Below are 25,775 nucleotides of genomic sequence, written 5' to 3' on the forward strand. Positions count from 1 at the left end.
ATTGATCATCATAAAATCTTCTTGTTGCCCTGTACAATGATCTGGTTCTGATCATTTCACTTACATAGCTAATGTAATGAAGTTTGGATTTACTCTCTGTATTCTTCCAGAAAATGACTGAAGCTCTTTAGGGGAAATAAGTCCATTCTTTAAGGCTTAGTAGCCTTAAGCGTTAACTTGATAGTCCATCACCTTAATAATGCAAACAAACAGAGAAATTTCTGAAAGAAGAGCAAGACCTTATATTTGCTTTTACATAGTTCCTATCTATTGGCCTGGCCTACCTGGGATAAAAGTGAAATGTCATTCCAGCTAGTTCTATCTCCCTGAACCTTCCACAATATGGGTACCTCTTCTCTCTCCTCAAACTTCTTTTCAGCTACACATAGCTGCTCAAAAAGCTATACAGAGCTGCTCAAAGCTCTAAGAGGATTCCATTCTACTAACATTGATAATTTCTATAATGAACAAATTCCTACCTGACAAAATTTTAGCTACCCCTCCCCCCCAATTGTCATTAGGTTAAACCTGTTCTTTGATCCCAATTGTCCACTCCCTTATTCCCATTCCTTTCAACCTTCTCCAATCTACATTTGTAACCACCTCTTCTACAGCCTCCCCCCCCCCCCCCCCCCCCCCCCCCCCCGCCCCAATAGGTAACAAAATTGCTCTCAGCTTAAACTGTTTCCTTTTTGTCTTTGGGAAACTTAGTTCCCCGCTAATGACCTAGCCTCCTTGGACAATCTCTCTTAGCACTGGTAGAAGTTTTACTCATAACTCTGACTCATTGGTTGGATTGGGGAGAATAAAACAAGTTGGAACCTTACTCTCCCCTATCCAAATTACCATAACATGTTATATCTCTTACATTACATATTGAAATGTAGTTATATATGTACATATTTATCTTCTTCAAGGAGGCAGATGTTCTGACTTAGTTTCAGAACATCTTATTCCTTCCTGGATTGTGGGTTCACTATATAAGCACACAGGTATTTACATACATATCCGGTTTTTGCCACCATACATCGATATATGATTTACAGACATACTGGGTTTAGGGATAAGAATTTGACTAGTAATTTCATTGACAGAGAAACTCCCAGATGAGAAAACTCCTTTAATCAAGGCAGGTAGGATTACCTTCTCTGCAATTTACTCTCAAAGAACTGTCTAGACTGGAGCACTGAGATGACTTATTTGTCCAAGGCTATAGAGTCTGGTTCCAATGTCATCTTTCTAGCTTTCTGTCCACTATCCTCAGATTGTCTTTAGAGGTTATCATACATCAAAACAAATAGGTAGAAATATACAAACATCATATATATTAACAAATTTACATCCATAATTACAATTAATCAGTTGGTCAATAAACATGCCAGGCACTTAGTCCTGGAAATACAAAGGGGCAAAACACAGTTTCTGCATTTAATGATTCACAGTCTAATGGGGAAGACAATAAGCAAACACCTAAGTGCAAACAAACTATTAGGAGGGATTAGAAAAGACTTCCTTGTAGAAGACAAGATTTTAATCGAAGGAAACCAAGGAAGAAAGAACATTTCAGGTATAGAGGACAGTCAGAAAAACTGTTTGAGGACAAGAGTTGAAATATCTTGTTCATGGAACAGAAAAAAGGCCAGTCACTGGATTGAAGAATATGTGGTAGGGCATAAAGTGAAAGAAGACTAGAAAATATGTACATGTGAAGAGGTGGGGGATGGAGCCTATTTGTTTATGAATCCTCAAACAGAGAATTTTGCATTGGCAACTAAGTAGCTCAGAGGACAGAGATTTGAAATTTCAGTTAAGAAGACCTGAGTTTAAATTTGACCTGAGATTCTTATTAGTTGAGTTTGCCTCAGTTTCCTCATATGTAAAAAGAGAAGAAATGGTAAACCACTACTGTTTTCTATGCAGTTATTGACATGCCATGCTCCACTGGGTGAGGAAGAGCCGGATTTGACTGAACGACAACTTGGGAGTCCTTGGAGTTTACTGACAAGGAGAATGACATAGTTAGATGGGTGCTTTAGGAAAAACTGAATGGAAAATAGCTTGAAGTGGGGAGAGACTTGAGGGAGGACAGGCTATTGCAATGAGTCATAAGGGCTTGCACCAGGGGGATAGTAGCATCAGAGGAGAGAAAAGGAGCATGTTGAAATGAGAAATCGACAGGTCTTGGCAACATTAGATATGGAGCTGCAGAAAGATAGTGAGGATTTGAAGATGACACCTAGGTTTTGACTCTGACAGACAGTTTGATTCTGACAGGAATTTAGGGGGAACGTTAAAAAGAATCGGGTCATTTACAAAAGGCTAATTTTTACCATGGACAACATTTTTTTTTTTTTTTTTTTTTTTGCTAATCAAGGAAATAATAGAAATAATCCTTAAAAGGGCTTACAATTTAAAATATTTTAGCATATTAGTGACTAGAACAATTCAAATCCTGCCCTAGATCTTAAGTAGACTCACAAACCAGGGCATATCACCTTCCTTCCCTGAACCTGTTTCCCCATCTATAAAACGAGCTTAATTATCTTAATAATATACCTCCCAAGGTTGTGAGGATCAAATAAAATAACATACTTAAAACGTTTTGCAAATTTTATAAATGTAAGCTATTATTGTACAGTGATTTCTTAAAACAAGGAACTTTTTAAAGTATTTATTCCAATCAACTCCCCAGGGGAAGCTTTTGCTGAGACAGGAAAATAACATAAGTAGATATACAGAACAATAAACTACAAAACTGTCTCCGCCAGACTTCGGGCTAGGAGTCTGCATCAGAATGGGGACTAAGCAGGCACGGCTGATTCTTGTATTCATAAAAAGAAAAACCTACCCTCAAAGTTCAGAATTAAAATTATTTTGTCATAATTGATTTTTTTTAAAGGGCTAGAAATAGGTACCTGTGTTTAGAAATTCCTTAGACACCCAAAATTTTCTGCATAATTCTATATTTGAACTTATGCCAAGGAAAAATAGCTCCTTCCGTCCTCCCTTCACCACTCATTCATTCCCCAACTCCCTCCTACTCCCCGCCCCTTATTCTACCTGGATGGCAAGGAGGCCAGTGTTGCTGGTTGGAAGAGTACGTGGTGGGATACGTGAGGTGTAAGAGTATTGGAAGCTGGGGAGCAAGGTAAGAATGGTCATTGAAAATCCAAGGAAAGGGATTCTCCATAGAGTTGGAGAAATCTCCCCATAACACAATGGAGAAAGGTAAAAGGGAAAAACTACCTTGACTTGAGGTATTTGCAATTAACCGCGTAGATTCAGCTGTGGAGTACTGACCCGTGCAATCCTGCCCAGAAGGTTACCCGCCACAGACACACTCAGACAGAACAGAGGCAGCGAGAAAAGCGAAGGGGGAAGGGAAGGGCGCCCACATCTGCTCGTGGGTGGGGCTGGACGTACTTTTCTAAGCTTTCCGGGCGACAAGAGTTGGGGTCCGAGAGACCCGGGATCCACCCCAGAGTAAGCCCAGGCAGTAAGAATACAACTCAAGTTCAATGCAGTCGCATTTCCTCTCCTCTTCTCACACAAGTACCATCAGCCTCCAAACACCCAGGCTGTCTGCACACGCCGAGAAGAAGCAGCCGTCTAAAAGCTCCGAAAGCTTCGGGAAGTTGCACCCTCTCAGAAGCTCTCAGCTCCTCTGCCCACAGCCAGTTTGCGTACCTACCGCGGCCCAGCCCTTCGGTTCCCGCTACGTCAAGATTGCTCTGTCCTAGGCATCCAGTCCCGAGAGCCGATGGCCGATCGCATCGTTCTGCGTTCATTCTAGAGAGTTTGTGCGCCGGGCTCCTGCGCCGCCTTTCTGGGGAGGCGTGACTGAAACTCGCGGTCCCGGCCTCTCTTAGACTGGTGGCTTTGCAATGGCACCTCTACGGCGTGGTGGGGCTAAAGGGAATCAAGGCGGCACGTCGGCAGGGACAGAGTTGGCACAATCGCGGCGCCTGGACAGGTAGCGGCGATGGTGGCGGTGCCAGGAGGGAGAGAATAAAGGAAGGACTGGACATGGGGAAGCTTGGCTCGGCTTGGTCTTGGGCCATTTCCTTGTGTTGACCTGGTTTTTCGTCATCTAAAGCTCTTCTTTTTACCTTTATTAGAATAGTGGGAAAGTTGGGCTAGGCTAATTTCTTCTCCTCCAGTATTTCTGCTGGTCCCCTCTGTCATGCTGTTTTTATGGAGTTATACTTAGGAAGCACTCTGTACAAGTTTACTGATTGATTGATAGATGACGATTTTAAAATGGTGGCTAATAGGCAGTCTGGGGGCACAATAGATAAAGCGCTTTGAAGTTTAAAATTTGGCCTCAGGACTAGCTGTATCATCCTGCCCAAATCACTTAATTCTATTTGCCTTAGTTTCCTCTTCTGTAAAATAAACTAGAGAAGGAAATGGCAAATCATTCCAATATCTTTGCCAAGAAAACCCCAAAGGAGTCAGGAAGGCACAACTGTAACGACAGAACAGCAAGAATACAGGCTTAAAATAAGAGTATCTTTGCTTGCCATGATGTTAGGTACAGATTGTATAATTCTGGACAGAAAGTCTATGATGTGTTCCTATTGCTTTGGGGGGAGGGAGAGTTATTGAGTGCATTGTTATTCTAGAATTTCAGGGACAACTCAAGCTGGGGATCTGCAAGCTTTCAGAATTCCTAAAGTGGTCTGAGTTTTTTTTGCAAGTTCCTGATCTGGTTTTGCATTGAACTGGACTTAGCTTACCCAGGCAATCTGGAAGCTCTTGATTCAGTAATATCTTCAGCTTCACATTTCATCTGGAATTCTGGCCCTAGTTATACCTTTGTAGGATTCAGAGTAGGTTAAAAACTAAGACTGAGATCCTGCTCTTCTAGGTCTGAGCCTCATAACTACTGCTGATTAGTGAATTTGTTCCTCTCCTATTGTTTTTCATTCTTTTGAATTTATTTTATTCTTTTTTGGTGTCTTTAGGGAAACACTAATTTCCAGTTGACCAATTCTAATTTTTAAGGAGATATATTCTTTAGTATTTTTGTACCTTTTTTTTTTCTTGCATTGCTGTCATTTAGTTTCCCAATTCTTCTTCTATGGTTTTTGTTTGATTTTTTTTTTTTCCTTTGAGGAAATAGGGGTTAAGTGACTTGTCCAGGATCGTATAGTTAGTAAATATCAAAGATCTGAGGCCTGATTTGAACTCGGGTGCTTCTGATTCCAGTTCTCTGATGCTCTCTTTATTTGATTTTTAAAATAATTTTTTTGCTATATAAAAACCCCAACCTCTTCTTTTAACTCTTTTAGTAATCCCTGTTAGACTTGTGTCTAATCTGCATTTTTCCTTTGTGGCTTTATTATAAATGTTTTCTAGTAATTGTCTTTTTTTGAATTTGTATCTTGAGCTTCCTTGTCATTCATTATAGTAACTTGTGATTTAAAAAATTTTTATAACCTATTTCTTGACTTTTGACTTATTAGAGTTGGGCATTGCTCACTTCTGGGAATAGGGGAAATGTTTAGTCTGATCTGTCTTTTATAGCTTTCTGCTACTTTCACTGATCATTAAGTGCTTTTAGATCAGCAGAGCTTTCCTCCTGTCTTCTTATAATGCCCTGGGCTGGAAAAATGACTTATTTTTTTGTTTCCTCAGTCAGAATTTGTCTTGACTTTTTTTTTTTTTTTTTTTTAATACAAAGCTGCCAGGTAGCATCTGTCTCTGTCAGAATGCCCCTTATTTATTTGGTTGTGCCCTAGCATGTGTCCAGAACCTCTGCTTGCCCTGTGGTGCACAATCTTTCCCTATGTTGTAGTATTCTGTATGCAGCATTTCTGGCCTGATACAGTCCTCTGTGTCTTCAGACCTTGCTATTTTCTTAAGTGGACCTTGGCTGGAAAAATAATTAATTATGACTCTTGCTAGATTTTCCTATTTATTAGGGTCTGGTACTTTCTAGATATAGTGAAATTTGGAGAGGGAGCCTTCTTCACTACTTCCTGTAAGTCTTCTTCCTTGGCTCTGACTTTTAAGAAAGTGATCTTTATTCAGGTTCTATTTCTTTCATAACATTCTCCCCTTATATTTCTAATCACATACCTTACTCCCCTACTACGATACTATTGAATATAGTGTCACCAACCTCTTTGCTGTTTTCCATTTCTCTGTTCCAGATAGTTTTTCTTGTTATTTACCATGCCTGAAATAAGTATCTTCTCATTTCTATTTGCTACCTTCCCTGGTTTCCGTCAAGATTCAGATTGAGAATGAAGAACATTCCAGATATGGGGATAGCTACTAAAAAGGCATAGGGATTCAATGTGCAGTGTCTTCTGTTGGCAAGTTGGCTAGTGTGATTGAATTGTAAAGAGCATATAGGGAAGTAATATGTAAGAACTTTAGAAAGATAGAAAAGGGACATGTTGTAAAGAGTTTTAAGTGTCAAAGAACCTTATATTTGGTTGTAGAGAAATAGGGAATCATTAAAATTTGTTGAATAGGAGATGTGTGTATTGGAGGGAAAAGGTGTGGGCAATTAAATAAAAGGCTAACTAGTTATTGTTCTGAAAGGAGCAAGTTGAGGTCTGCTACTAGTATGGTCTTAATGTCTGGTTCCTCCAGTAACTCATTTGACTTTTTCTTTAAGAATTTGGATGTGATACCATTTGGTACATATATGTTTAATATTACTATTACTTCAATGTCTATGATACCTTATAGCAAAATGTAATTTCCCAGCTTATCTCTTAATTAGATCTGTTTGTGCTTTTGCTTTTTCTGAGATCATGATTGCTATCCCTGTTTTATTTTTTCCTCAGCCCCTTTCCTTTTGTTTCAGTCTTTTACCTTTATTCTGTCTGTGAGTCTCTCTGTTTAATTCCTTTCTATTTTTGTATTCTGTTTATCCTATTCTCTCTCTCATGCTCTCCCTCTTCAAAATTGTTTTGCTTTAGACCATGGCTTCCCCGTCTGCTTTTCCTTCTATTTGCTCCCTTTTTTCTTTTTTCCTCCTCCCCTCCTATTTTCTTGTAGGGCAAGATAGATTTCTACATGAGGGTGTATGCTATTCCTTCTTTGAGCCAATTCCGATAAGAGTAAGGTTTTACCATTGCCTGCTACATCTCCTCTCCCCAAATTGTCTTCCACTGTAAAAACTCTTTCACTTTTTTTATTTGTGAGATAGTTTTCCCATTCTACTTTTCTCTTCTCTTCTCCCAATCATTCCTTTTTTCAGCCTTTAGTTTTAGTTTTTGGATATCATCCTGTCATAATCAATTCATTTTCGTTCCCTCTATGTATTTAAGTTCTTCAGTTAAATTTTGTACCTCTTTTTTCCCTTTGGCCATTTCTGCTTATTAAAGAATTCTTTTCTTTAGGGGATTTTTGTGCTTCTTTTTAATTCTTTTTTTTTTTTTTTTAGGGTCTTATTTTCTTCAGTATCTTTATGTGTATGTGTGTTTTATGTATGTCTCTAAGCTGTTGCATCATTTTTATTTCTTTTCCTCATATTTTCCTCTGTTTCTCTCATTTGATTTTTAAAAATTCTTTCTTAGTCCTTCCAGGGCTTGAGGCTTATTTTTCTTTGAGGCTTTGCATGTAACTGCTTTGATCTTTGTAGTCTTTTTCTGAGTTTCTGTTTTGATCTTCCTAACACCATAGTAATTTCTATTGTCTGGTTCTTTTATTTATTTATTTTTAAATATTTGCTCATGTGCCTTTAAATTTATGTTAAAGTTGAACTCTGCTTCCTGGGTGGAGGGGACACTGTCTCAAGTTTCAGGACTTTTGTGCTATTGTGCTCAGAAATAATTCTGGACATCTGTCACTTATTAGCTCTTCCAAGGTGATATGATCTCAGGAGACATGTGGTCACTGTTCTGCCTGTGACTACAATCACTCTTTTCCACCCTGGAATTGTTATCCTCCTTGACCTGGGACTTTGACTCACAACTGAATATAGGCAATGCAACAGAGTTATGTACCCAGTTCCAGCAAAAAATCTCCTGTAATTTCCTTCTGAGAACTCTAGAAGCTATTGTTGCCAGTTCAGTTGTCCCTAAGGCCTGTTGCTATATTTGTATCAGTGATGACCTATTAGGAACTGCTTGGTCTAGAGAATCAGGACCTCACTGCTAGCTTGGCCCTGGATTCAAGACCTTGCTTTTGGGTTTAGCTGGGGCAGCCTGGGCTGTACTGTCTTCTACTCTCTCCCCACTGAGACAGACCTTTTCCATCAACCATTTAAGTTATTTTGGACAGGAAAATTGTTTTACTCTATCCTTTTGTTGGTTCTGCTGCCCCCAAATTTTACAGGGTCTTCTCTCTCTTCTCAAGTTTTATGTTTTATATTTTATGTAAAGGAAATGTTTCTATTTTATTTATTGATAGAGGAAATATATATTCATAGATAACTGAACTTTTACTACATTTGTATACCTGGTTTTTTTTCCTGCTATTGATATTTTTCCTTTTGATTTATCCATTTAAATCTAAGACCTTTGCATTTTCCCTTGAGATCTTCGTTAATTTCAGATTTCTCCTTTTTATTTTCCCTTATTACTCTCCTTCTAACTCTTTTTCTTCTGATGATAGTTTCTCTAGGAGGATCTCAAAGTGTCTTAGCCTCTTTCCATGCTAAACATTTCACAGTTCACCAACTTACATCTATGCCACAAGTGAATTGTGGGGAGATAAAATGTCTCTAGCTGGATGCTGTACTATTTCTTCGAGACTTAGTGGATTGCTGCACAGCCTCATATGTTTGATGTCCTGTCTTGTTACCCCATTTCTTAGTTCTCAACCTAATGGTTCATAGTGCTGCTGTTGGAACTAGAAGTGATTTCTGTCATTTGGAATTTGAATATCAGAGGATCCTGGAGGAAGGGTTGGGGTGTGGAGTTGAACCTTATTTTAAGCCTTGACACCAATTAAATCACAGGTTACCACATAGTTTAAACTTTGTTAGATATTGTCTTGTTCTCTAATTTTATTATTATTATTATTATTATTATTATTGTTTTAATCTATGTATTGTTACCTATCTGACTGCCTTGAGGATAGGAGCTATGATTTAAGTTTCTTCTGAAAATCTGTTAGATGCTTGATAATTATTTGTTGATTGACATAAAGCTTTGGTTAAGTTTCCATCAGCTATGAACTCTGGATGCATTTATTCAAGGAGTAATATGCGACAAGTAAAATACTGTTTTAAGAGTTATATGTGATTATTTCAAAGTCTGATTCTTTTTGTGCAGCAAAATAACTGTATGGATAAGTATACACATATTGTATTTAACATATACTTTAACATATTTAACATGTATTGGCCTACCTGCCCTCTGGGGGAGGGGATGGGGGGAAAGAAGGGAAAAATTGGAACAAAAGGTTTGGCAATTGTCAGTGCTGAAAAATTACCCAGGTGGATATCTTTTTTTTTTTTTTTTTTTGGCTCTTTAAAACTTTTATTTATGACTTACATAAAACATGGTTGACATTTTAATAAAATTTTTCAATTGACACAAAACTAAATGATATATTAAACAAACTTAGTATTCAAAAAGATCTGATTGGTTAAGACACTACAATCTGATTTTTTTTTTTATTGTAGCTTTTTTATTTACAAGTTATATGCATGGGTAATTTTACAGCATTGACAATTGCCAAACCTTTTGTTCCAATTTTTCCCTCCTTCCCCCCACCCGCTCCCCTAGATGGTAGGATGACCAATACTTTAAATATATTAAAGTATACATTAAATACAAAATAAGTTTACATGTCCAAACCTTTATTTTGCTGTACAAAAGGAATCGGACTCTGAAATATTGTACAATTAGCCTGTGAAGGAAATTTAAAAAAAATATATGCTGGCAGGCAAAAATATAGGGATTGGGAATTCAGTGTAATGGTTCTTAGTCATCTCCCAGAATTCTTTTGCTGGGTGTATCTGGTTCAGTTCATTACTGCTCCCTTGGAACTGAATTGGTTCATCTCATTGCTGAGGATGGCCAGGTCCATCAGAATTGATCATCATATAATATTGTTGTTGAAGTATATAATGATCTCTTGGTCCTAATCATATCACTCAGCATGATTTCATGTAAATCTCTCCAGGCCTTTCTGAAATCATCTTGTTGGTCATTTCTTACCGAACAATAATATTATGCCACAATTTATTCAGCCATTCTCTAATTGATGGGCATCCACTCAATTTCCAGTTTCTGGCCACTATAAAGAGGGTTGTCACAAACATTCTTGCACATACAGGTCCCTTTCCCTTCTTTAAGATCTCTTTGGGATATAAGCCCAGTAGTAACACTGCTGGATCAAAGGGTATGCACAGTTTGATAACTTTTTGAGCATAGTTTCAAACTCTCTCCAAAATGGCTGGATGTATTCACAATTCCACCAACAATGTATTAATGTCCTTGTTTTCCCACATCCCCTCCAACATTCCACATTATCTTTCCCTGTCATTCTAGCCAATCTGACAGGTGTGTAGTGGTATCTCAGGGTTGTCTTAATTTGCATTTTTCTGATTAATAATGACTTTGAGCATCTTTTCATATGGCTAGAAATAGTTTCAATTTCTTCATCTGAGAATTGTCTGTTCATATCCTTTGACCATTTATCAATTGGAGAATGGCTTGATTTCTTATAAATTATATATTTTGGAGATGAGGCCTTTATCAGAACCCTTGACTGTAAAAATGTTTTCCCAGTTTATTGTTTCCCTTCTAATCTTGTCTGCATTAGTCCATGCATATATCTTGTAAATAAAAGGCTATAATTTTAAAAATCCCTAAAAAAAAAAGAGTTATATGTGAATTTAACATTGATGTTGTTTAAATATTCAATCAAATGTTGGATAAAAATTGATATTAGTTTATTTTCTATCTCTAGTATAAAGAAGAATCGAGTCCATCATGAATCCCAGAGAAAATGGTTGAAAATTTCATTTTGGGGATCATCTGGTCTACTTGCCAGTCTTTTATTGTGGAGCTTTTTGAATGGTGATGATGGGGTTACTGAAGTTCTGGCTCATCATAATGAAATTCTACAGAACAAGTTTATTGAGGTGATTTGTTCTAAGGATTATGACAGTCACAAAAGATTTGAAGGTACTGGTTCTCTCATAGATGTTGCTTGTTTCTCTCATAGGATGGTTATTTGATCTAAAAAGTGATTGTAAAATATTGGTTCAAAAATTTTATTACAATGTGCCCAGTATCTTTTAGCCTCGAAAAGAAGAGTGTTAGGATCTTAACCCTGACTTTGTCGTTTATATGTAACATTTAAAAATCATTTCTATTCATCTTAGAAAGCTTGCAGTTATAAACCTCACATTATTAACATTTTAGATAAATAATTTATATTATTTACATTAAATATATTAATATTTTATACTGAAAATGTTTTTATCACCATTCTCTGTGAATAAACTAACATTGTGAATAAAGTTAACATTGTAACAATAATAACCAGTAATGGTGAAAATTTTATATTGTTTTTATGCTTGAGAAGAATAGAGTATGGACTTCAGATGATTCATGTTTTGTGATATTTTCAATCTCCTTGTCTCTTGGCTCCTTCATTACTGTCTATAAACGTGTTCATGTCTCCCTCATTTGATTTAAATATATCCACTAGGCATTGTCCCATGTCTTTCCTCCTCCTTGTTGGTAATACTCTTTGACAACACTCTTCATTTGGTGTTTTCTCTTTCTTTCTTCTCCATTTCTTCTAAATCTGACTAACTGATTTCCTACATCATCATTGAAATGAAAATACCTCTTCAAATTATTAGAGCTCTCTTAATTGCCAAATTTAATGTTCTTTTCTCAGTCTTGATCTTTTTTGACCTCTCTGCAATATTTTACTCTGGCAAATCGCCATTCCCTTTTGGATGTATCTGCTTTTTTTCCCTGTGTTTTTATAATACTGTTCTCTCCCATTATATGCCTGACAGTTCATTTCAGTTTCTTTTACATCCTTTACATACAGAAGTAGGTGTACTCCAAGCTTTGTCCTATTACCCCTTCTATTTTCCTTCTCTGTTGTCTCATTTGTTGATCTCTTTGTTTTGGACTTTGACTTCTCCATCATTCTTTTTTTAACCTTCCCTATTAGGTACTACAGTCATTCCATCACTCGAGTTTATAATCTTGATGCTATCCTCAATTCTTCATTCTCTTTTATCTCTCATATTCATTCAGTTGCCCTGTCTTGTTTCTACTTTCTCAATATATGTTTCTTCTTCTTGCCACTCATAGCCACAACTCTAGTTTTGACCTTCATTACTTCTCAACTGAACTAATACAATTGACTTTTTTCTTTTTATTATGGGATATTTAAATTAAAAAAAATTAGTTAACAAGCATTTATTTTCTCTCTTGTCCCTCCCAATAGAATAAAAGAAAAAGAAAACTCTCATGAGAAACATATATATATATATATATATATATATTATATATATAGAGAGAGAGAGAGAGAGAGAGAGAGAGAGAGAGACAGACAGACAGACAGACAAATAAGGCACATTCACATGTGGGGTTTTATTCAAAAATATATTTTTTGCTCTGTATCTTGAATCCAATACCTTTCTGCCAGGAGACTGGTAGCATTCTTTATCATCATTTCTCTGCAGTCATAGTTGATTAACTGTATTGATTCTAAAGTCTTTCAAATTTGTCCTACACAGATTTGTTGTTATATAAATTATTTTCCTGATTTTTCTCATTTCATTTTGCAATAATTCGTACAAGTCATACTAGATTTTTTAGAAAATTCTCTTTTGTCAATTCTTATGTAACAATAGTATTCCATTACATTTATCTGTTATTATTTTTAGCCATTATTAAAATTTCTACATGTGCTGCACATTTCTTGTTTTCTAATAAAAATTACATTTGTCATTTTTCTTTTTTCAACTTTGCTAGTCTGATGAGTGTGAAGTGAGACCTCAGAGTTGCTTTAATTTGCATAACTCTTAGTGATTGGAACATTTTTCATATTCCTGTTGTTAGTTTGCCTCTTTCTATCGTTTTGATTATTTATCAGTTGGGGAATGACTCATGCTTTCAAATCATTTCCCAACCAACATGTACAAAAATGTTTGGCAGCCCTTTTTGTAGTGGCAAGGAACTGGAAACTGACTGGATGCCCATCAGTTGGGGAATGGCTAAATAAGTTATGGTATATAAATGTAATGGAATATTATTGTTTTATAAGAAATAAAGAGCAGGCTGATTTCAGAAGAGCCTGGAAATACTTACATGAACTGATACTAAATGAAGTGAATGGAACCAAAAGAACATTGTACACTGTGACAGAAAGAATATATGATGAACATCTGTGACGTACTTGGCTCTTTTCAACAATGAGGTGATTTAGGCCAATTCCAATAGACTTGTGATGGAGAAAGCCATCTGCAACCAGAGAAAGGACTATGGGGATTGAATGTGGATCACAACATAGTATTTTTACCTTTTTTTGTTGTTGTTGCTATTGTTTGCTTGCTTGTTTTTTCTTTCTAATTTTTTATCCTTGTATATCTGATTTTTCTTGTACAGCATGATAAATGTGGAAATATGTTTAAAAGAAGAATATGTGTAAACCTATCTGGGTGCTCTCTGGGTAGAGAGAGTGGGGACAGAGGAAGAAAAATTTGGAATACAAGGTTTTGCAAGGACTAATGTTGAAAACTATTTTTGCATGCATTTTGAAAAATAGAAAGCTATTATAAAAAAGAAAAATAACAAATCGGTTCCCTACATATCTAAGAAATGAGACATTTATCAGAGAAATTTGCCAAAAAGATCGTTTCCACTTCTGACTTAATTGAATTTTATTTTATTTTTGTTATGTAAGCAATATTGTTCATTTTAACTTCTGGAACCCTCTCTTTATCCTTTGGTCATGGACTGTTCCCTTACTCATAAACATGAAAAGTTATTTCTGCATTCTTTCTCTAATTCGTTTATTTTGTGACTTTTTCCATCTAGGTAGCATTTTGGAATTAATTGTAGTGTGTGGTATAAACATTAATCTAAATTTGATTTCTGCCATCCTACTCTCTGATTTTTCTAGAGGTTATTGTAAAACTGATTCTTTGCTCAAGTAGCTGAGTTTATTGAACATTTGTCTACTGTGCTTATTTTCGTCTCTGTCTTGTGTAGCTAATCTGTTCCACTGATTGACCTCTAATTTTTTAATCAAACAATTTTGATGATTAATGTTTTGAAGTATAATTTGATGTCTCCTTTTTTTATTTTTAAAAAATTATTAGATTGTTAATTTAAAAAATTGTTAGATTCTTTTCTTTTTGTTCCTATAAATATATTGTATGAATTTTTTTCTAAGTCTATAAAAGTAATTCTTTTGTAATTTGGTATAGCAGAGAATCAATAAATTAATTTAGACAGTATTGTTATTTTTATTATATTGGCTTGATCTGTTATTTTAGGTTTGTCTTTATTCCTGCAAAAAAAATTTTTTTAGTTGTATATGCATAAATTCTATCTTGGTAGTCTTGGTAGAATATCTTATATATTCTGTAGTAGTTTTAAAAGAAATCTTTTTAAACATTTAAAAATTTTTCCCTTTTTATTACTTCCTATTGGATTTGGGGGGTCATTTTTGCTAATAATTTATGTAGATTTTTATATCCTGCAATTTTGCTGAAATTATTGTTTCAAATAAATTTTTTATGGACTGGTTAAACTACCCTATCATATTCAGAAAATTATAATTTTGTTTCCTTTTTGACTTTGCTTAGTCACTCAATTTCTTTCTTTTTTTTTTTCCCTATTGCTATAAGTAGGATTTATAACTCATGTTTATTTCATTTTTTATTCATCATATTTTTAAGCTTCTTATTCTCTGTCCAATTCTTTCCCCTAGAGCTTTTATTTTATCCGTTTCCCTTTGCTTCATTTCTTCTAGATATTAATATAGTTCTTGTGAAAATTCTATTTTAACATTTTAATCCTCACTTATAGTTATTTTACAGTGACTAGCTCCTTTTTAGTTTCTCTAGTTATTTTTAATAATAGGTTGATGTTTTCTTTAATTCCTTAATAGGGGCTTTGTATCAGGCCTAATTTCTGTACCCTGCCATACTTTTGGCTTGAATTGTTCAGTTATAGGTCACCTTGATTCTTATACTTACCCTTGTCTCTTAAAGTTAGACCCTCCTGTTTCTTTGAAGTTCATTGTGCTATATCTTCAGGATCTTCACATGTGTGGTCTTTCTGGACACAGTGCTTAGTTACCTGGGCTGCCTGTGTGTGAGTACTATCATTGTGCTTTTGACTGTTGTGATTGCTGCTGCTCCCTGGGGCTTCCAAAGCCTCTATCCTTTGGATTTCTGATCTCCTGGATTGTGTTTAGAGGACCCTCTACTGTTTCTAACTGCAAACATAGAGCATTTTAGGTTGCATGTGGCTCTTGCCCACAATTAGTCTTCTTGTCTTGTTTGCCTGTGATGGCATTGCCTTTGTTGGTAACCTCATTTCCAATTGTTTATGGATTTTGGCTGGCATTTTGAGCAATTCTGGGGTGAAAGAAGTTAGTTTGTTATTGAATTTTTTGATTATGTTTATTTGAATATAAGTGAGTACATTTGATTATTTACTTTACCTCATGGAATTTACATATCACTCTAATTCCTATATTTTATAAATTGTTCCAACAGAATAGACAAAAATGGTACAGCAACATATCAGAAAAATTATAAACCCTGATGAGATTAGATTTATTCCAGGAATACACAGGCTGTTCCAGACCAAGAAAACAAAAACAGTAAAACATAAATAATGAAAAATAAAAATGATGTGATTCTATCCACAAATATTAAAAAATATATATTGACAAAACATAGCTCATCTTTTTGTTAAAAAAAAAACTGTAAACAAGAATAAAAACTTGAATATAGACAAACATGGACAAGAATCTCACTGAATGGTAAATCCTAAATAGGTTGTGATCTGTGTTGGAAGAGGTACTTTCGTTGTTGTGATCAATTTGTTAAGCCACTATGGTGCCAAGCATTGCTCTAGGTGCTGAGAGTCCAAAATACAAAGAATAAAATATTCCTTTCTTGAAAGGAGCTATACTTTAATTGTTGAGACAATAAAACATATGCAAAGTAAATATCAAGTTAACAAATATAAATATAAATATTTACAAAATAGTTAAATATGAGATAGTTTGGGATGGATGGGACTAATAGGTAGAAGAAGAGAATCAGAAAAGGCTTCATGTAGAAGATAATGCTTGAACTAGGTCTTACAGAAAAAGGATTCTATGAGGCCAGCTAAGTAGGGAGTATATTTTAGGCATGTGGAATAGTCAGATGAGAATGGAAGATGGAATGATAGAAAGATAGATGGAGGACAGGGCATGTAGAGCTTAAAATCTAAACAGAGGAATTTATATTTTATCCTAGAGACAGTGGGAAGCCACTGGAGCTCATTATATAGAATTCCAATTATTGAAATATCTAATTATTTGTAAGAGTTATATGTAAAGTTATTCATATTTTCAAGTGCTTGGTATGTGCAATTGAAGGAAGTATATTTGGATTAATGAAGAGGAAAAAGATGGAGTTACACATAAAAAAATTAGTTTTCAAAACCTCAGGCAGTAGAGGTGTACATAACATATATTTGTGAAAAATAAGGAGGTGGATTCTATTAGAAATATGACTCCTTATAAGTAATAATTAGAGCAAAAATTGTTTATATAAAATGGGAAAAAGTATACTGAAACCAAATAAAGCATTGATTGTACAGGGTAATTAACTGCAGAGATTTTGTAACAGAACATGTTATGTGACAACATAATAGCTTTGTTGTATACAGGTTTTGTTTTTATATAGTAGTTGATGATGTAAATTTGTGGACAGTGTTTATAATATGACAGTTATCAGGGTTCTAATCTCTCATCATAGCATGGAGTCGACTCTGTGTTTTCTTAGACAGTGTCAAAGAAACACAAGCTGTTAAAATTCTATTGAGGTACTTGTGGAGGAGAAAGAAATTTGTGACCAAAGATGAACTAGAGACCATTACTGATCACAAAATAGAAAATTTTGATTATATCAAATTAAAAAGCCTTTGTGCAAACAAAACTAATGCAAACAAGATTAGAAGGGAAGCAACAAACTGGAAAAACATCTTTGCAGTTAAAGGTTCTGATAAAGGCCTCATTTCCAAAATATATAGAGAACTGACTCTAATTTATAAGAAATCAAGCCATTCTCCAATTGATAAATGGTCAAAGGATATGAACAGACAGTTTTCAGATGATGAAATTGAAACTATTACCACTCATATGAAAGAGTGTTCCAAATCACTATTGATCAGAGAAATGCAAATTAAGACAACTCTGAGATACCACTACACACCTGTCAGATTGGCTAAGATGACAGGAAAAAATAATGATGAATGTTGGAGGGGATGCGGGAAAACTGGGACACTGATGCAATGTTGGTGGAGTTGTGAATGAATCCAACCATTCTGGAGAGCAATCTGGAATTATGCCCAAAAAGTTATCAAACTGTGCATACCCTTTGATCCAGCAGTGCTACTACTGGGCTTATACCCCAAAGAGATACTAAAGAAGGGAAAGGGACCTGTATGTGCCAAAATATTAGTGGCAGCCCTGTTTGTAGTACTAGAAACTGGAAATTGAATGGATGCCCATCAATTGGAGAATGGCTGGGTAAATTGTGGTATATGAATGTTATGGAATATTATTGTTCTGTAAGAAATGACCAGCAGGATGAATACAGAGAGGCTTGGAGAGACTTACATGAACTGATGCTAAGTGAAATGAGCAGAACCAGGGGATCATTATACACTTCGACAACGATATTGTATGAGGATGTATTCTGATGGAAGTGGATTTCTTTGACAAAGAGATCTAACTGAATCTCAATTGATAAATGATGGACAGAAGCAGCTATACCCAAAGAAAGAACACTGGGAAACGAATGTGAACTATTTGCATTTTTGTTTTTCTTCCCGGATTATTTTTACCTTCTGAATCCAATTCTCCCTGTGCAACAAGAGAACTGTTCAGTTCTGCAAACATATATTGTATCTAGGATATACTGCAACATATCTAACATATATAGGACTGCTTGCCATCTAGGGGAGGGGGTGGAGGGAGGGAGGGGAAAAATCGGAACAGAAGCGAGTGCAAGGGATAATGTTGTAAAAAAAAATTACCCTGGCATGGATTCTGTCAATATAAAGTTATTATAAAATAAAATTTAAAAAAAGTTACAAGCCCCCCCCCCTCCCCCCCAAAAAAAATTCTATTGAAGTAGAAAGGTTTTAAGAATTGATGTGCTCATAAGTTGTTTGAAATACTGGTTAGGAATAAAACTTAAGGGTATCAGTCACTGCTTCTAGAAGATGAATTGTTTAGTCCATTTCAAGTCACAGAGACTGTCTACTATGTTATACTCATTGTAATAGTAGTCTTATCACTATTATGTCCGGTTTGGTGAATATATGGACATAGTTCCAAATTGCTTTCTGGAATGTCTGTACTAATTTACAGATCTACCAACAATGTCTTTCTTTGGTTCCTTTATTTTTTTTTAATCTTGGTTTTTTTTTTTTTTTTTTGGTAATATTTGTCAATCTGATAAGTGTGACTAGGAACCTCCTAGTTGTTTTAACATGTTTTTTTGATTATTAGTGGATTTTTATAATGTTGTCTGGCTTAATCACAAGCAATTAATATTGCCTATTTATTCATATCTGTCTTTGTTTCTATAAATAATGTTTTGTTGTTGCATATATAGTTCTCTTGGTAGTTAAATTCTGAAATATTTTATTTACTTTGAATGGAATTTCTCTTTACATATCTTCTTTCTGGCTTTTGTTGGTAATGTAAAGAAAGACTGATAGTTTATATAGTTTTATTTCATATCTGGCTACCTTGCTGAAATTGTTTCAATTAATTTTTGGTTAAATCTTTAAGATTCTTTAAAAGTAAAACATCATATTACTTAGAAGAAGCAATATGTTTGTATCCTCCTTGTGCTTATTCACTGAGTTCCTTTTTTTTTGTTTTATTACTAAGGTTAACCTTTTCTAGTACTAGATAAAAAATTTGTAGTGATAATAGATATGTTTTGTTTACTTCTGATCTTACAAGAAAGAATCCAGATTTCTCTTCATGATTCTGGTGTTGACTATTTTATGCCATCTTAAATAAAGATACATTTAGTCATATCCTTTTTAGATTTTAAAGAGGTACTGTATGGTTTAGTTTTTAATTTTCCTTATTTTGATCTTAAATCTATGTTCCTAGTTTATATTCATTTTTATTCTATTGTGTCATATTTTAATGTATTTCTTTGCTAGTTTTGTATTATTATTTAAAATTAAAATTTATTTTTCAATCAGTAAAGATGTACTTTCTTTCCTTACCATTTCATGACGTTCCTCCCCCTCTTTTGAATTGAGAAAGAATGAAAAAACCAAATTGTTACATACATATGTAACTGATAAAACAAATTCCTATATTGACTGAATTTTAAAAAGCCTCAATCTTTACTCTTGCATACTTCACAACTCTGTCAGAAGATGGCTAGCATGTTTCTCATCACTAGTTCCTTGGAATCATGATTGACCACATAACTGATTAGAATTCCTAAGTCTTTCAAAGTTGTTTGTTTTTAAAATATTGACATTTTGTAAGTTATTCTCCTTGTTCTAGTGACTTTATTCTGCATCAGTTCATATACAACTTTACAGATTTCTCTGAAGCTTCATTATTTCATATAATTCTCATATAATTTTTTATATGTCTCTATGTCTGTCTTTGTATTTTGTCCAGCCATTTCCCAATAGATGGACATTCTCTCAGTTCCCAATTCTTGGCTAGCTGTAGTGGAACTGTTGTAAATATTTTTGTACATGCTTAAATTAGAGTTTATTTTGAATATGACTAATCACTTTTTTTTTTAACTTTCCCAATCTCTTATTCCTGATATCCTTTTCTCCTTTCTTGCCTGTTTTCCTGCTGAATAACATATATATTTTTATACTCAACTCTTGAGATTGTGAGATTGTGTGTGTGTGTGTGTGTGTGTGTGTGTGTGTGTGTGTGTGAATTATTCACTCCTTTGGCCAGTTGGGAGCGAGTATGGTTCATCTCCTTTGCCTTCTTCCTTTTTTGTTTGTATAGACTTTTGAGATAATCCTTCTTCCTCCCCAATATATTTTTCTTCATTTCCCTTTTTATTATTGTTTTAAAATCAGTAAAATGCATTAAAACCATTTCTAGTATTTCTAATTAGAATGTCTTTATGATTCTCAATGATGTTAAGACCCTGAGGGGATAAATATATCATTTCTCTCCGTAAGAATGTAAGTAGCTTATTTTTTGTTTAGTTGTTTATGATTGTTTACTCAGATTACCTTTTTATATTTGTCTTGACTCTCACGTTTACTCTGCACAGTTTTCATATAGCTCTAGTCTTTTGATCATGCTTGGAAGTGCTCTGTTTCATTAAAGAAACCTTTTATTTTTCCATTTAGAATTATGCTCATTTTTGCTTAGTAAGTCATTTTTCATTACAAGCCAATATCCTTTGCATCTTGGAATATTGTATTCCAAATTTCTGTTTTGGTGGTTTCTAAATCTTGTGTGATTTTCCCTATGACTTCTTGGTACTTGAAATTATTCTTTTTGGCTACTTGCAGTATTTTTTTTTCCTTTAACCTAGAAATTCTGGGTTTTGGCTATAATATTTCTAGGAATTTTCATTTTGCATTTTTTTTTTTTTAGGATTTGATTGTTGGGTTCTTTCAATTTGTATTTTGCTCTCTGGTTCTTAAAAATATGGGCAATTTTTTTTTTTTTTGTGATTTCTTGAAATATGGTGTCTAAGTTTTTGTTGTTCATGGCTTTTAACAGTGACTGTTAAATTATCTCGCGTAGATCAGTTTTACTGGTCAGTTATTTTTCTTATGATATACTTAACATATTCATCTATATTTTCAGACTTTTTTAAAAATAATTTTTGCTCTCATGAAATTATTAAGTTTCTGTTTGAACTATTCTGATTTTCAGGGACTTTGTTGTTTTGGGAAATTTTTGTACCGAAACTCCCCCCCCCCCCCCAAATCTTGCTTCAGTATGCCTGAATATTGCCCAAGTCAGATTAAAATTCATTTGGGAAACATTTTACAAATTATATAAAAATACAATAAAACATAAATAATATGACATCTTAAAAGTAAGGCAAAATGCAGCCTGAAAAGGATTTGTGACTATGGATTATTGACACCTATTTCTATTTGAGTTAACATTATTGTTCTCTTTTAGCATAATGTAATTCTTTCTGGTTACAGTTTGAATTTTTGTGATTTTTTGATAGTATGATTACAAATCTTGATTTTTGGATTTGTCTATTGCATAATAAATTTTGTTTTATCCTTTCACTTTTAGTGTTATTATTTTTACATTTTTTGTAAGGAAGAGATTATTTTGAATAGAGGTTTTGCTTTTCTATTCAATATCTCATTCTTGTTATGAGCCAGAACTTGAAACAAGGTGATAACTCAATGGAATTGATACAATGCTTATTGGTTCACACATTAGAGCAAATCTTTACAAGGTGATAAGTCATTAATATTGATAGAAACAATGCTTAAGTTAACACCTTTGAGAGTTCACACATTAGCTTACACATTAGTTCTCATGTTTGGGAGATTTCAGGGTTTAGTATGAGATATCCAAATTCACACCTCCCATAATCCCACTCTCAGAGGAGGAGTCAACCTTTGAGTTTACACCTCTAAAAGAGCATAAAAACAGCTGACCTCAATCAGGAGAGTTCAGTTGAAAAGATTGAGAGGGGAGTGTCAGTTGGAGATTGAGAAGCCATGAGTTGGAGTTGACCTAGAGGCAGAAGCTGGAAGAGCTAAAAGACAAACTGCAAGAGCTCTTAGAACCAAGCAGAGAGATAGACCTCTAAGAAAATTAACCGGGCTATTTTGGAAGAGACAATAAAAGATTTGAACTTTTAACACTTGGCTTCATTTGGAGTGATTATTACTTTGAACCAAAACTAAAGCTGCCTCTAGAAGCCCCCTGAGAAACCTGTTCCCAGAGAACAATTATATATTATAAAAAAGAAGAGAATACCACACACTCTCATTTTATTTGATTGTTTAATCCATGCTTATTTAATATTATACATTCAGGATTCTTTCAAATCTGCTCCAATAAAGACCTAGAAAGAGCACCAGACAATGTCATGATTGAGAAATATAAGCAAAAATCATAGTGAGTCTTTTTTTTCCAGCCTGGGTTGGCATACAGTGATTAAAAAGTGGGCATCTATCTAGCCAAGAAGGGGATATATATATATATAAAATTTATTTATATAAATTGGGACATGTGGTGTACATAGTTGCCATCCACCTGGCTGGTTGACTAACAAAGGATTAAGCTGCTTTGGAGAAATTTGCAGTATCCTATCCTTGCCTCTCCTTAGATTTTTGAAAAACCTAACATTCAATACCCAGATAAAACTCCAGTTATATGCAGGTACTATGCTAAGTACTAGGGATACAAATAAGAAAAAAACAACAGAACCTAAAAGGAAGCTCAAATATATTTATTCTTTTTCCACTGATGGAGTGGACTTTTGTGACTTTATATTTTTCTAAGTTGTTTCTCCCCCTTCTTTTAGAGTGTTTTAACTAAAACTTTGATTTAATTCCTTTAAGGTGCTTATTATCTATTTAATTTTATCTTTTTTGTTGTCTTATGAATTAGTTTATAGTACTTTAATTTAGTCATGTGATTCTCCTATATTATAACAGAATTTTTTTTTTATTATGTCAAGGGTTTTTCTTTGACTTATTCATTATCTGTTAGAATAAGCATTTTGTTGAAATGGAATTTTGTTTTTGTTGTCATCATGGGAAGTAGAGAGATGTGATCCCATCTCTACTAGAATAGAGAAAGTGGTAGGCAGGTATATTGGTCTTATGTATAATATCATTGCCCTATCTTGGTGGAATGGAGATTAATTTTTGATAATTGTTGTTAGGTACTGAAAATTTTAAGGCAGGTACTGCTATTCCTGAGGCATCTTCCTCTGGGAACTTGAAAGACTCATTTCTGTTGGTTTTTTATTCTTTTTCACTTGATAATACTTTATATCTGGGGCAAAGCAGTGGTAATCATTGCAAAGTTATCCACTGATTTCTATTGTCACTGAATATAGTCTGAGAAAATTTATTTAAATGGCAGCAAGAAAGATTTATTAGATGTCAGGAAAGATTTTCTAACATTGAATGGATTACTTATCAAGAGAAGTTTTTAAGGACCCTAGTGTCTCTTATATTTGAGTATTCTAAGGGTATGAGTCATTATCTTCCTGATATTTCATAGAAATAGAGGAAAGAGTAAGTGACTTTAAATTATAAGCTCCTTTATAAAAGGAATTTATTTCTTCTCCATACTATAAAATTCTATGGGTCCTAGAAAAATGCCATTTACATAGTGTATATCTAATAAATATTGATACTATTATGACACAGCATACCTTGAAATTGTTGCTTTATTCAATCAGAAAATTATGCAATGCTTTGAAAATGTGTTTTTATTTCCTATATCTTTATTTTCATTTTCTTCTCCAGGGTGTACACCTAGAAAATGTGGCAGAGGAATAACAGACATAATAATCACCAGAGAGGAAGCCCAACAACTTCGTCGGTAATTAAATAGTTTGTACATTTGAATGTGTACTTTCTGGTCCTGAGACATAAAAGCTATGAGTTCAGTTTGAATGATTTGTCATATTTTATAGATAAAACTATTCCTGAAAAACACTGGTACTAACTTTATGATCCCATTCCACCAGTTTCTAGACATTTTTAAAAAATTTTCATAAACTTCTTGGTTTTGTATTTTCTCTCAATCAAAGCAAACTTCACATTTCAGAAGGTGAAAGAACATGTCCTAGTTTAATATTGTTCTTTTAAAAGTACTTTACTTAGGCATAGCAGCTTTAAACTGCCATTCTCCCTTCCATGAGAAGATTTAAAAAATATTTTAATATGTAAAATTTTAATTTTTTTCAACTGACAAAATCTTTTCCATTCCCTCATCTCCTCCACGAGAAGAGAAAGGAAGGAAAAAAGGAGGGGAGGGAGGAAGAAAAGAAAGAAGGAAGGAAGATAAAATCTTTGTAAAAGATAGCAGTGAAGCAAAACAGTATGCAGTGAAAAAACCCACATTACATGTCTAATCCTGCACCAAGTCCATCACTTTCTTTGTCAGAAAGTAGATATATGAATTGTTGGCAGTCTATGACAAAAAATCAAGACTTTGCTACCATGCTCCTATTGTTGGAGACTCAAAGATAATATTACTTTCTGAGAGTTATAGACATAATATAGGAGATAACTTAATTTCTTCTTTCTTACATTGGATATAGAATCCAGGTCATCAGCCAAGCCCTTTGTTCTTTAGCTTCAAGCTGGCAACTGATAGCAGGGTGTGCATAATAGTGATCTGGAAAAACTGAACCTGTTGTCTCCTTGTTGATTTTTTAAAAGTATATCATTAAAATCATTTGAATTTCCATGAAATATTTTGTTAGTACAAGTAGTCCCTGAATCACATGTGTCCTTTATTTAAGGGCAACTATCTTTTCTAAAGAAAAAATTAGAATTTCTTCTTTAGTTAACTGCTGCCTGGCACAGCATCTCCCAGTCTTTGTAGGCCCCATTGCTCTATTTATCACTTTCTTAGAATTGGTCTAAAAGAGCATTTTAAGTGCCAATATTGGTGGTGAGGAGATGAGGATGGAGGGTTGAGTAAACCCCTAAATTTCTCCTTTCTAATTTACCTCCTTCTCTCCCCTCAACTTCCTTTGCCTTAATACTTCTGTTGTGGATTATATCACTAACCCACATACCAGTCCCTCATTCTCTAAGCAAGGGCTCTTTTATCTAGAAGCCCATGGGACTAAACCTAGTCAACTGAGCAGTGCCCTCTGGTGGTATAGGACATTACTGCTTACCTCCTATCTTAATATTATGTCTCTCTATCTTCTATCTCAACCATGAAGGAGGAAAGCATGGATACCTCTAAACTGCATGTCCTAGGGCAGAACACATATAGAGGATCAATCACTTACTAGTACCCATTAGCTCTCTAATGTTTTTTAATAGACCCAGACTTGGCCCAGCTCTTTCTATAATATCCTTGAAACTGTGCCCTCCTAATGTGAGACTGTTGCCCTAATGGCTTCTTCTTTTCTCTCCCTCTCCCTGTCACCAGTATATAAAGAGAAAACTCTTGTCTTCTTGTCATATATTTTTTTTGCCCTCATCTTCCTCAGCTTTAAAACTATCCATTTCTCAGTATAACCCTACTAACTTTTCTTAAGTAGATAGGATATATAATTTTTTTGGCCTTGAACTTTATTTTTTTTCATATTCTTTTATTTTCCTTATTTAATATTTTTCTCAGTTACATTCAAAACAAAGAAAATTTACATTTGTTTTTAAAATGTTTGAGTTCTAAGATCTCTCCTTTATCCCTGTCCACAATTAAGAAAATATGTGTGAGATTATGCAAAACATTTCCATAAAAGTCATGTTGTGAAAGAAAACATAGATTTCCTATCCTAATGAAAATAAAAACCTTCAAAAAAAATTAAGTTAAAGAGAAAGAGAGAGAAGGAGAGAATGCTCCATTTTGTATTCAGATACAATCAGTTCCTTCTCTGGGTATGGATAGCATTT

At 34.3% G+C, this 25,775-nt stretch overlaps 2 protein-coding genes across 5 annotated transcripts in view; one reads left to right on the forward strand and one right to left on the reverse strand.

Annotated features, from left to right (window-relative positions):
- The window catches only part of HEXD (hexosaminidase D), a 39,099-nt gene extending 35,387 nt beyond the window's left edge, over positions 1-3,712 (reverse strand). Inside the window, exon 1 of one of the 3 annotated variants that reach the window (XM_051995638.1) lies at positions 3,424-3,702. The gene's annotated coding sequence lies outside the window, so the exon portion shown is untranslated. Of the gene's footprint in view, positions 1-3,423 lie in introns of all 3 variants that reach the window. The other 2 variants (XM_051995637.1, XM_051995640.1) reach the window with 2 other exon arrangements.
- Positions 3,713-3,816: 104 nt separating this feature from the next.
- Positions 3,817-25,775, forward strand: part of OGFOD3 (2-oxoglutarate and iron dependent oxygenase domain containing 3) — a 53,842-nt gene continuing 31,883 nt past the window's right edge. For both annotated transcript variants that reach the window (XM_051995649.1, XM_051995650.1), the window contains exons 1-3: positions 3,817-3,973; positions 10,885-11,102; positions 23,661-23,736. In XM_051995649.1, the coding sequence (XP_051851609.1) occupies positions 3,885-3,973; positions 10,885-11,102; positions 23,661-23,736 (383 nt within the window). In that variant the 5' untranslated portion in view covers positions 3,817-3,884. The remainder of the gene's footprint in view (positions 3,974-10,884; positions 11,103-23,660; positions 23,737-25,775) is intronic.

The sequence above is a fragment of the Antechinus flavipes genome, chromosome 4 (genome assembly GCF_016432865.1).
Source record: "Antechinus flavipes isolate AdamAnt ecotype Samford, QLD, Australia chromosome 4, AdamAnt_v2, whole genome shotgun sequence".
Taxonomy (NCBI): Eukaryota; Metazoa; Chordata; class Mammalia; order Dasyuromorphia; family Dasyuridae; genus Antechinus; species Antechinus flavipes.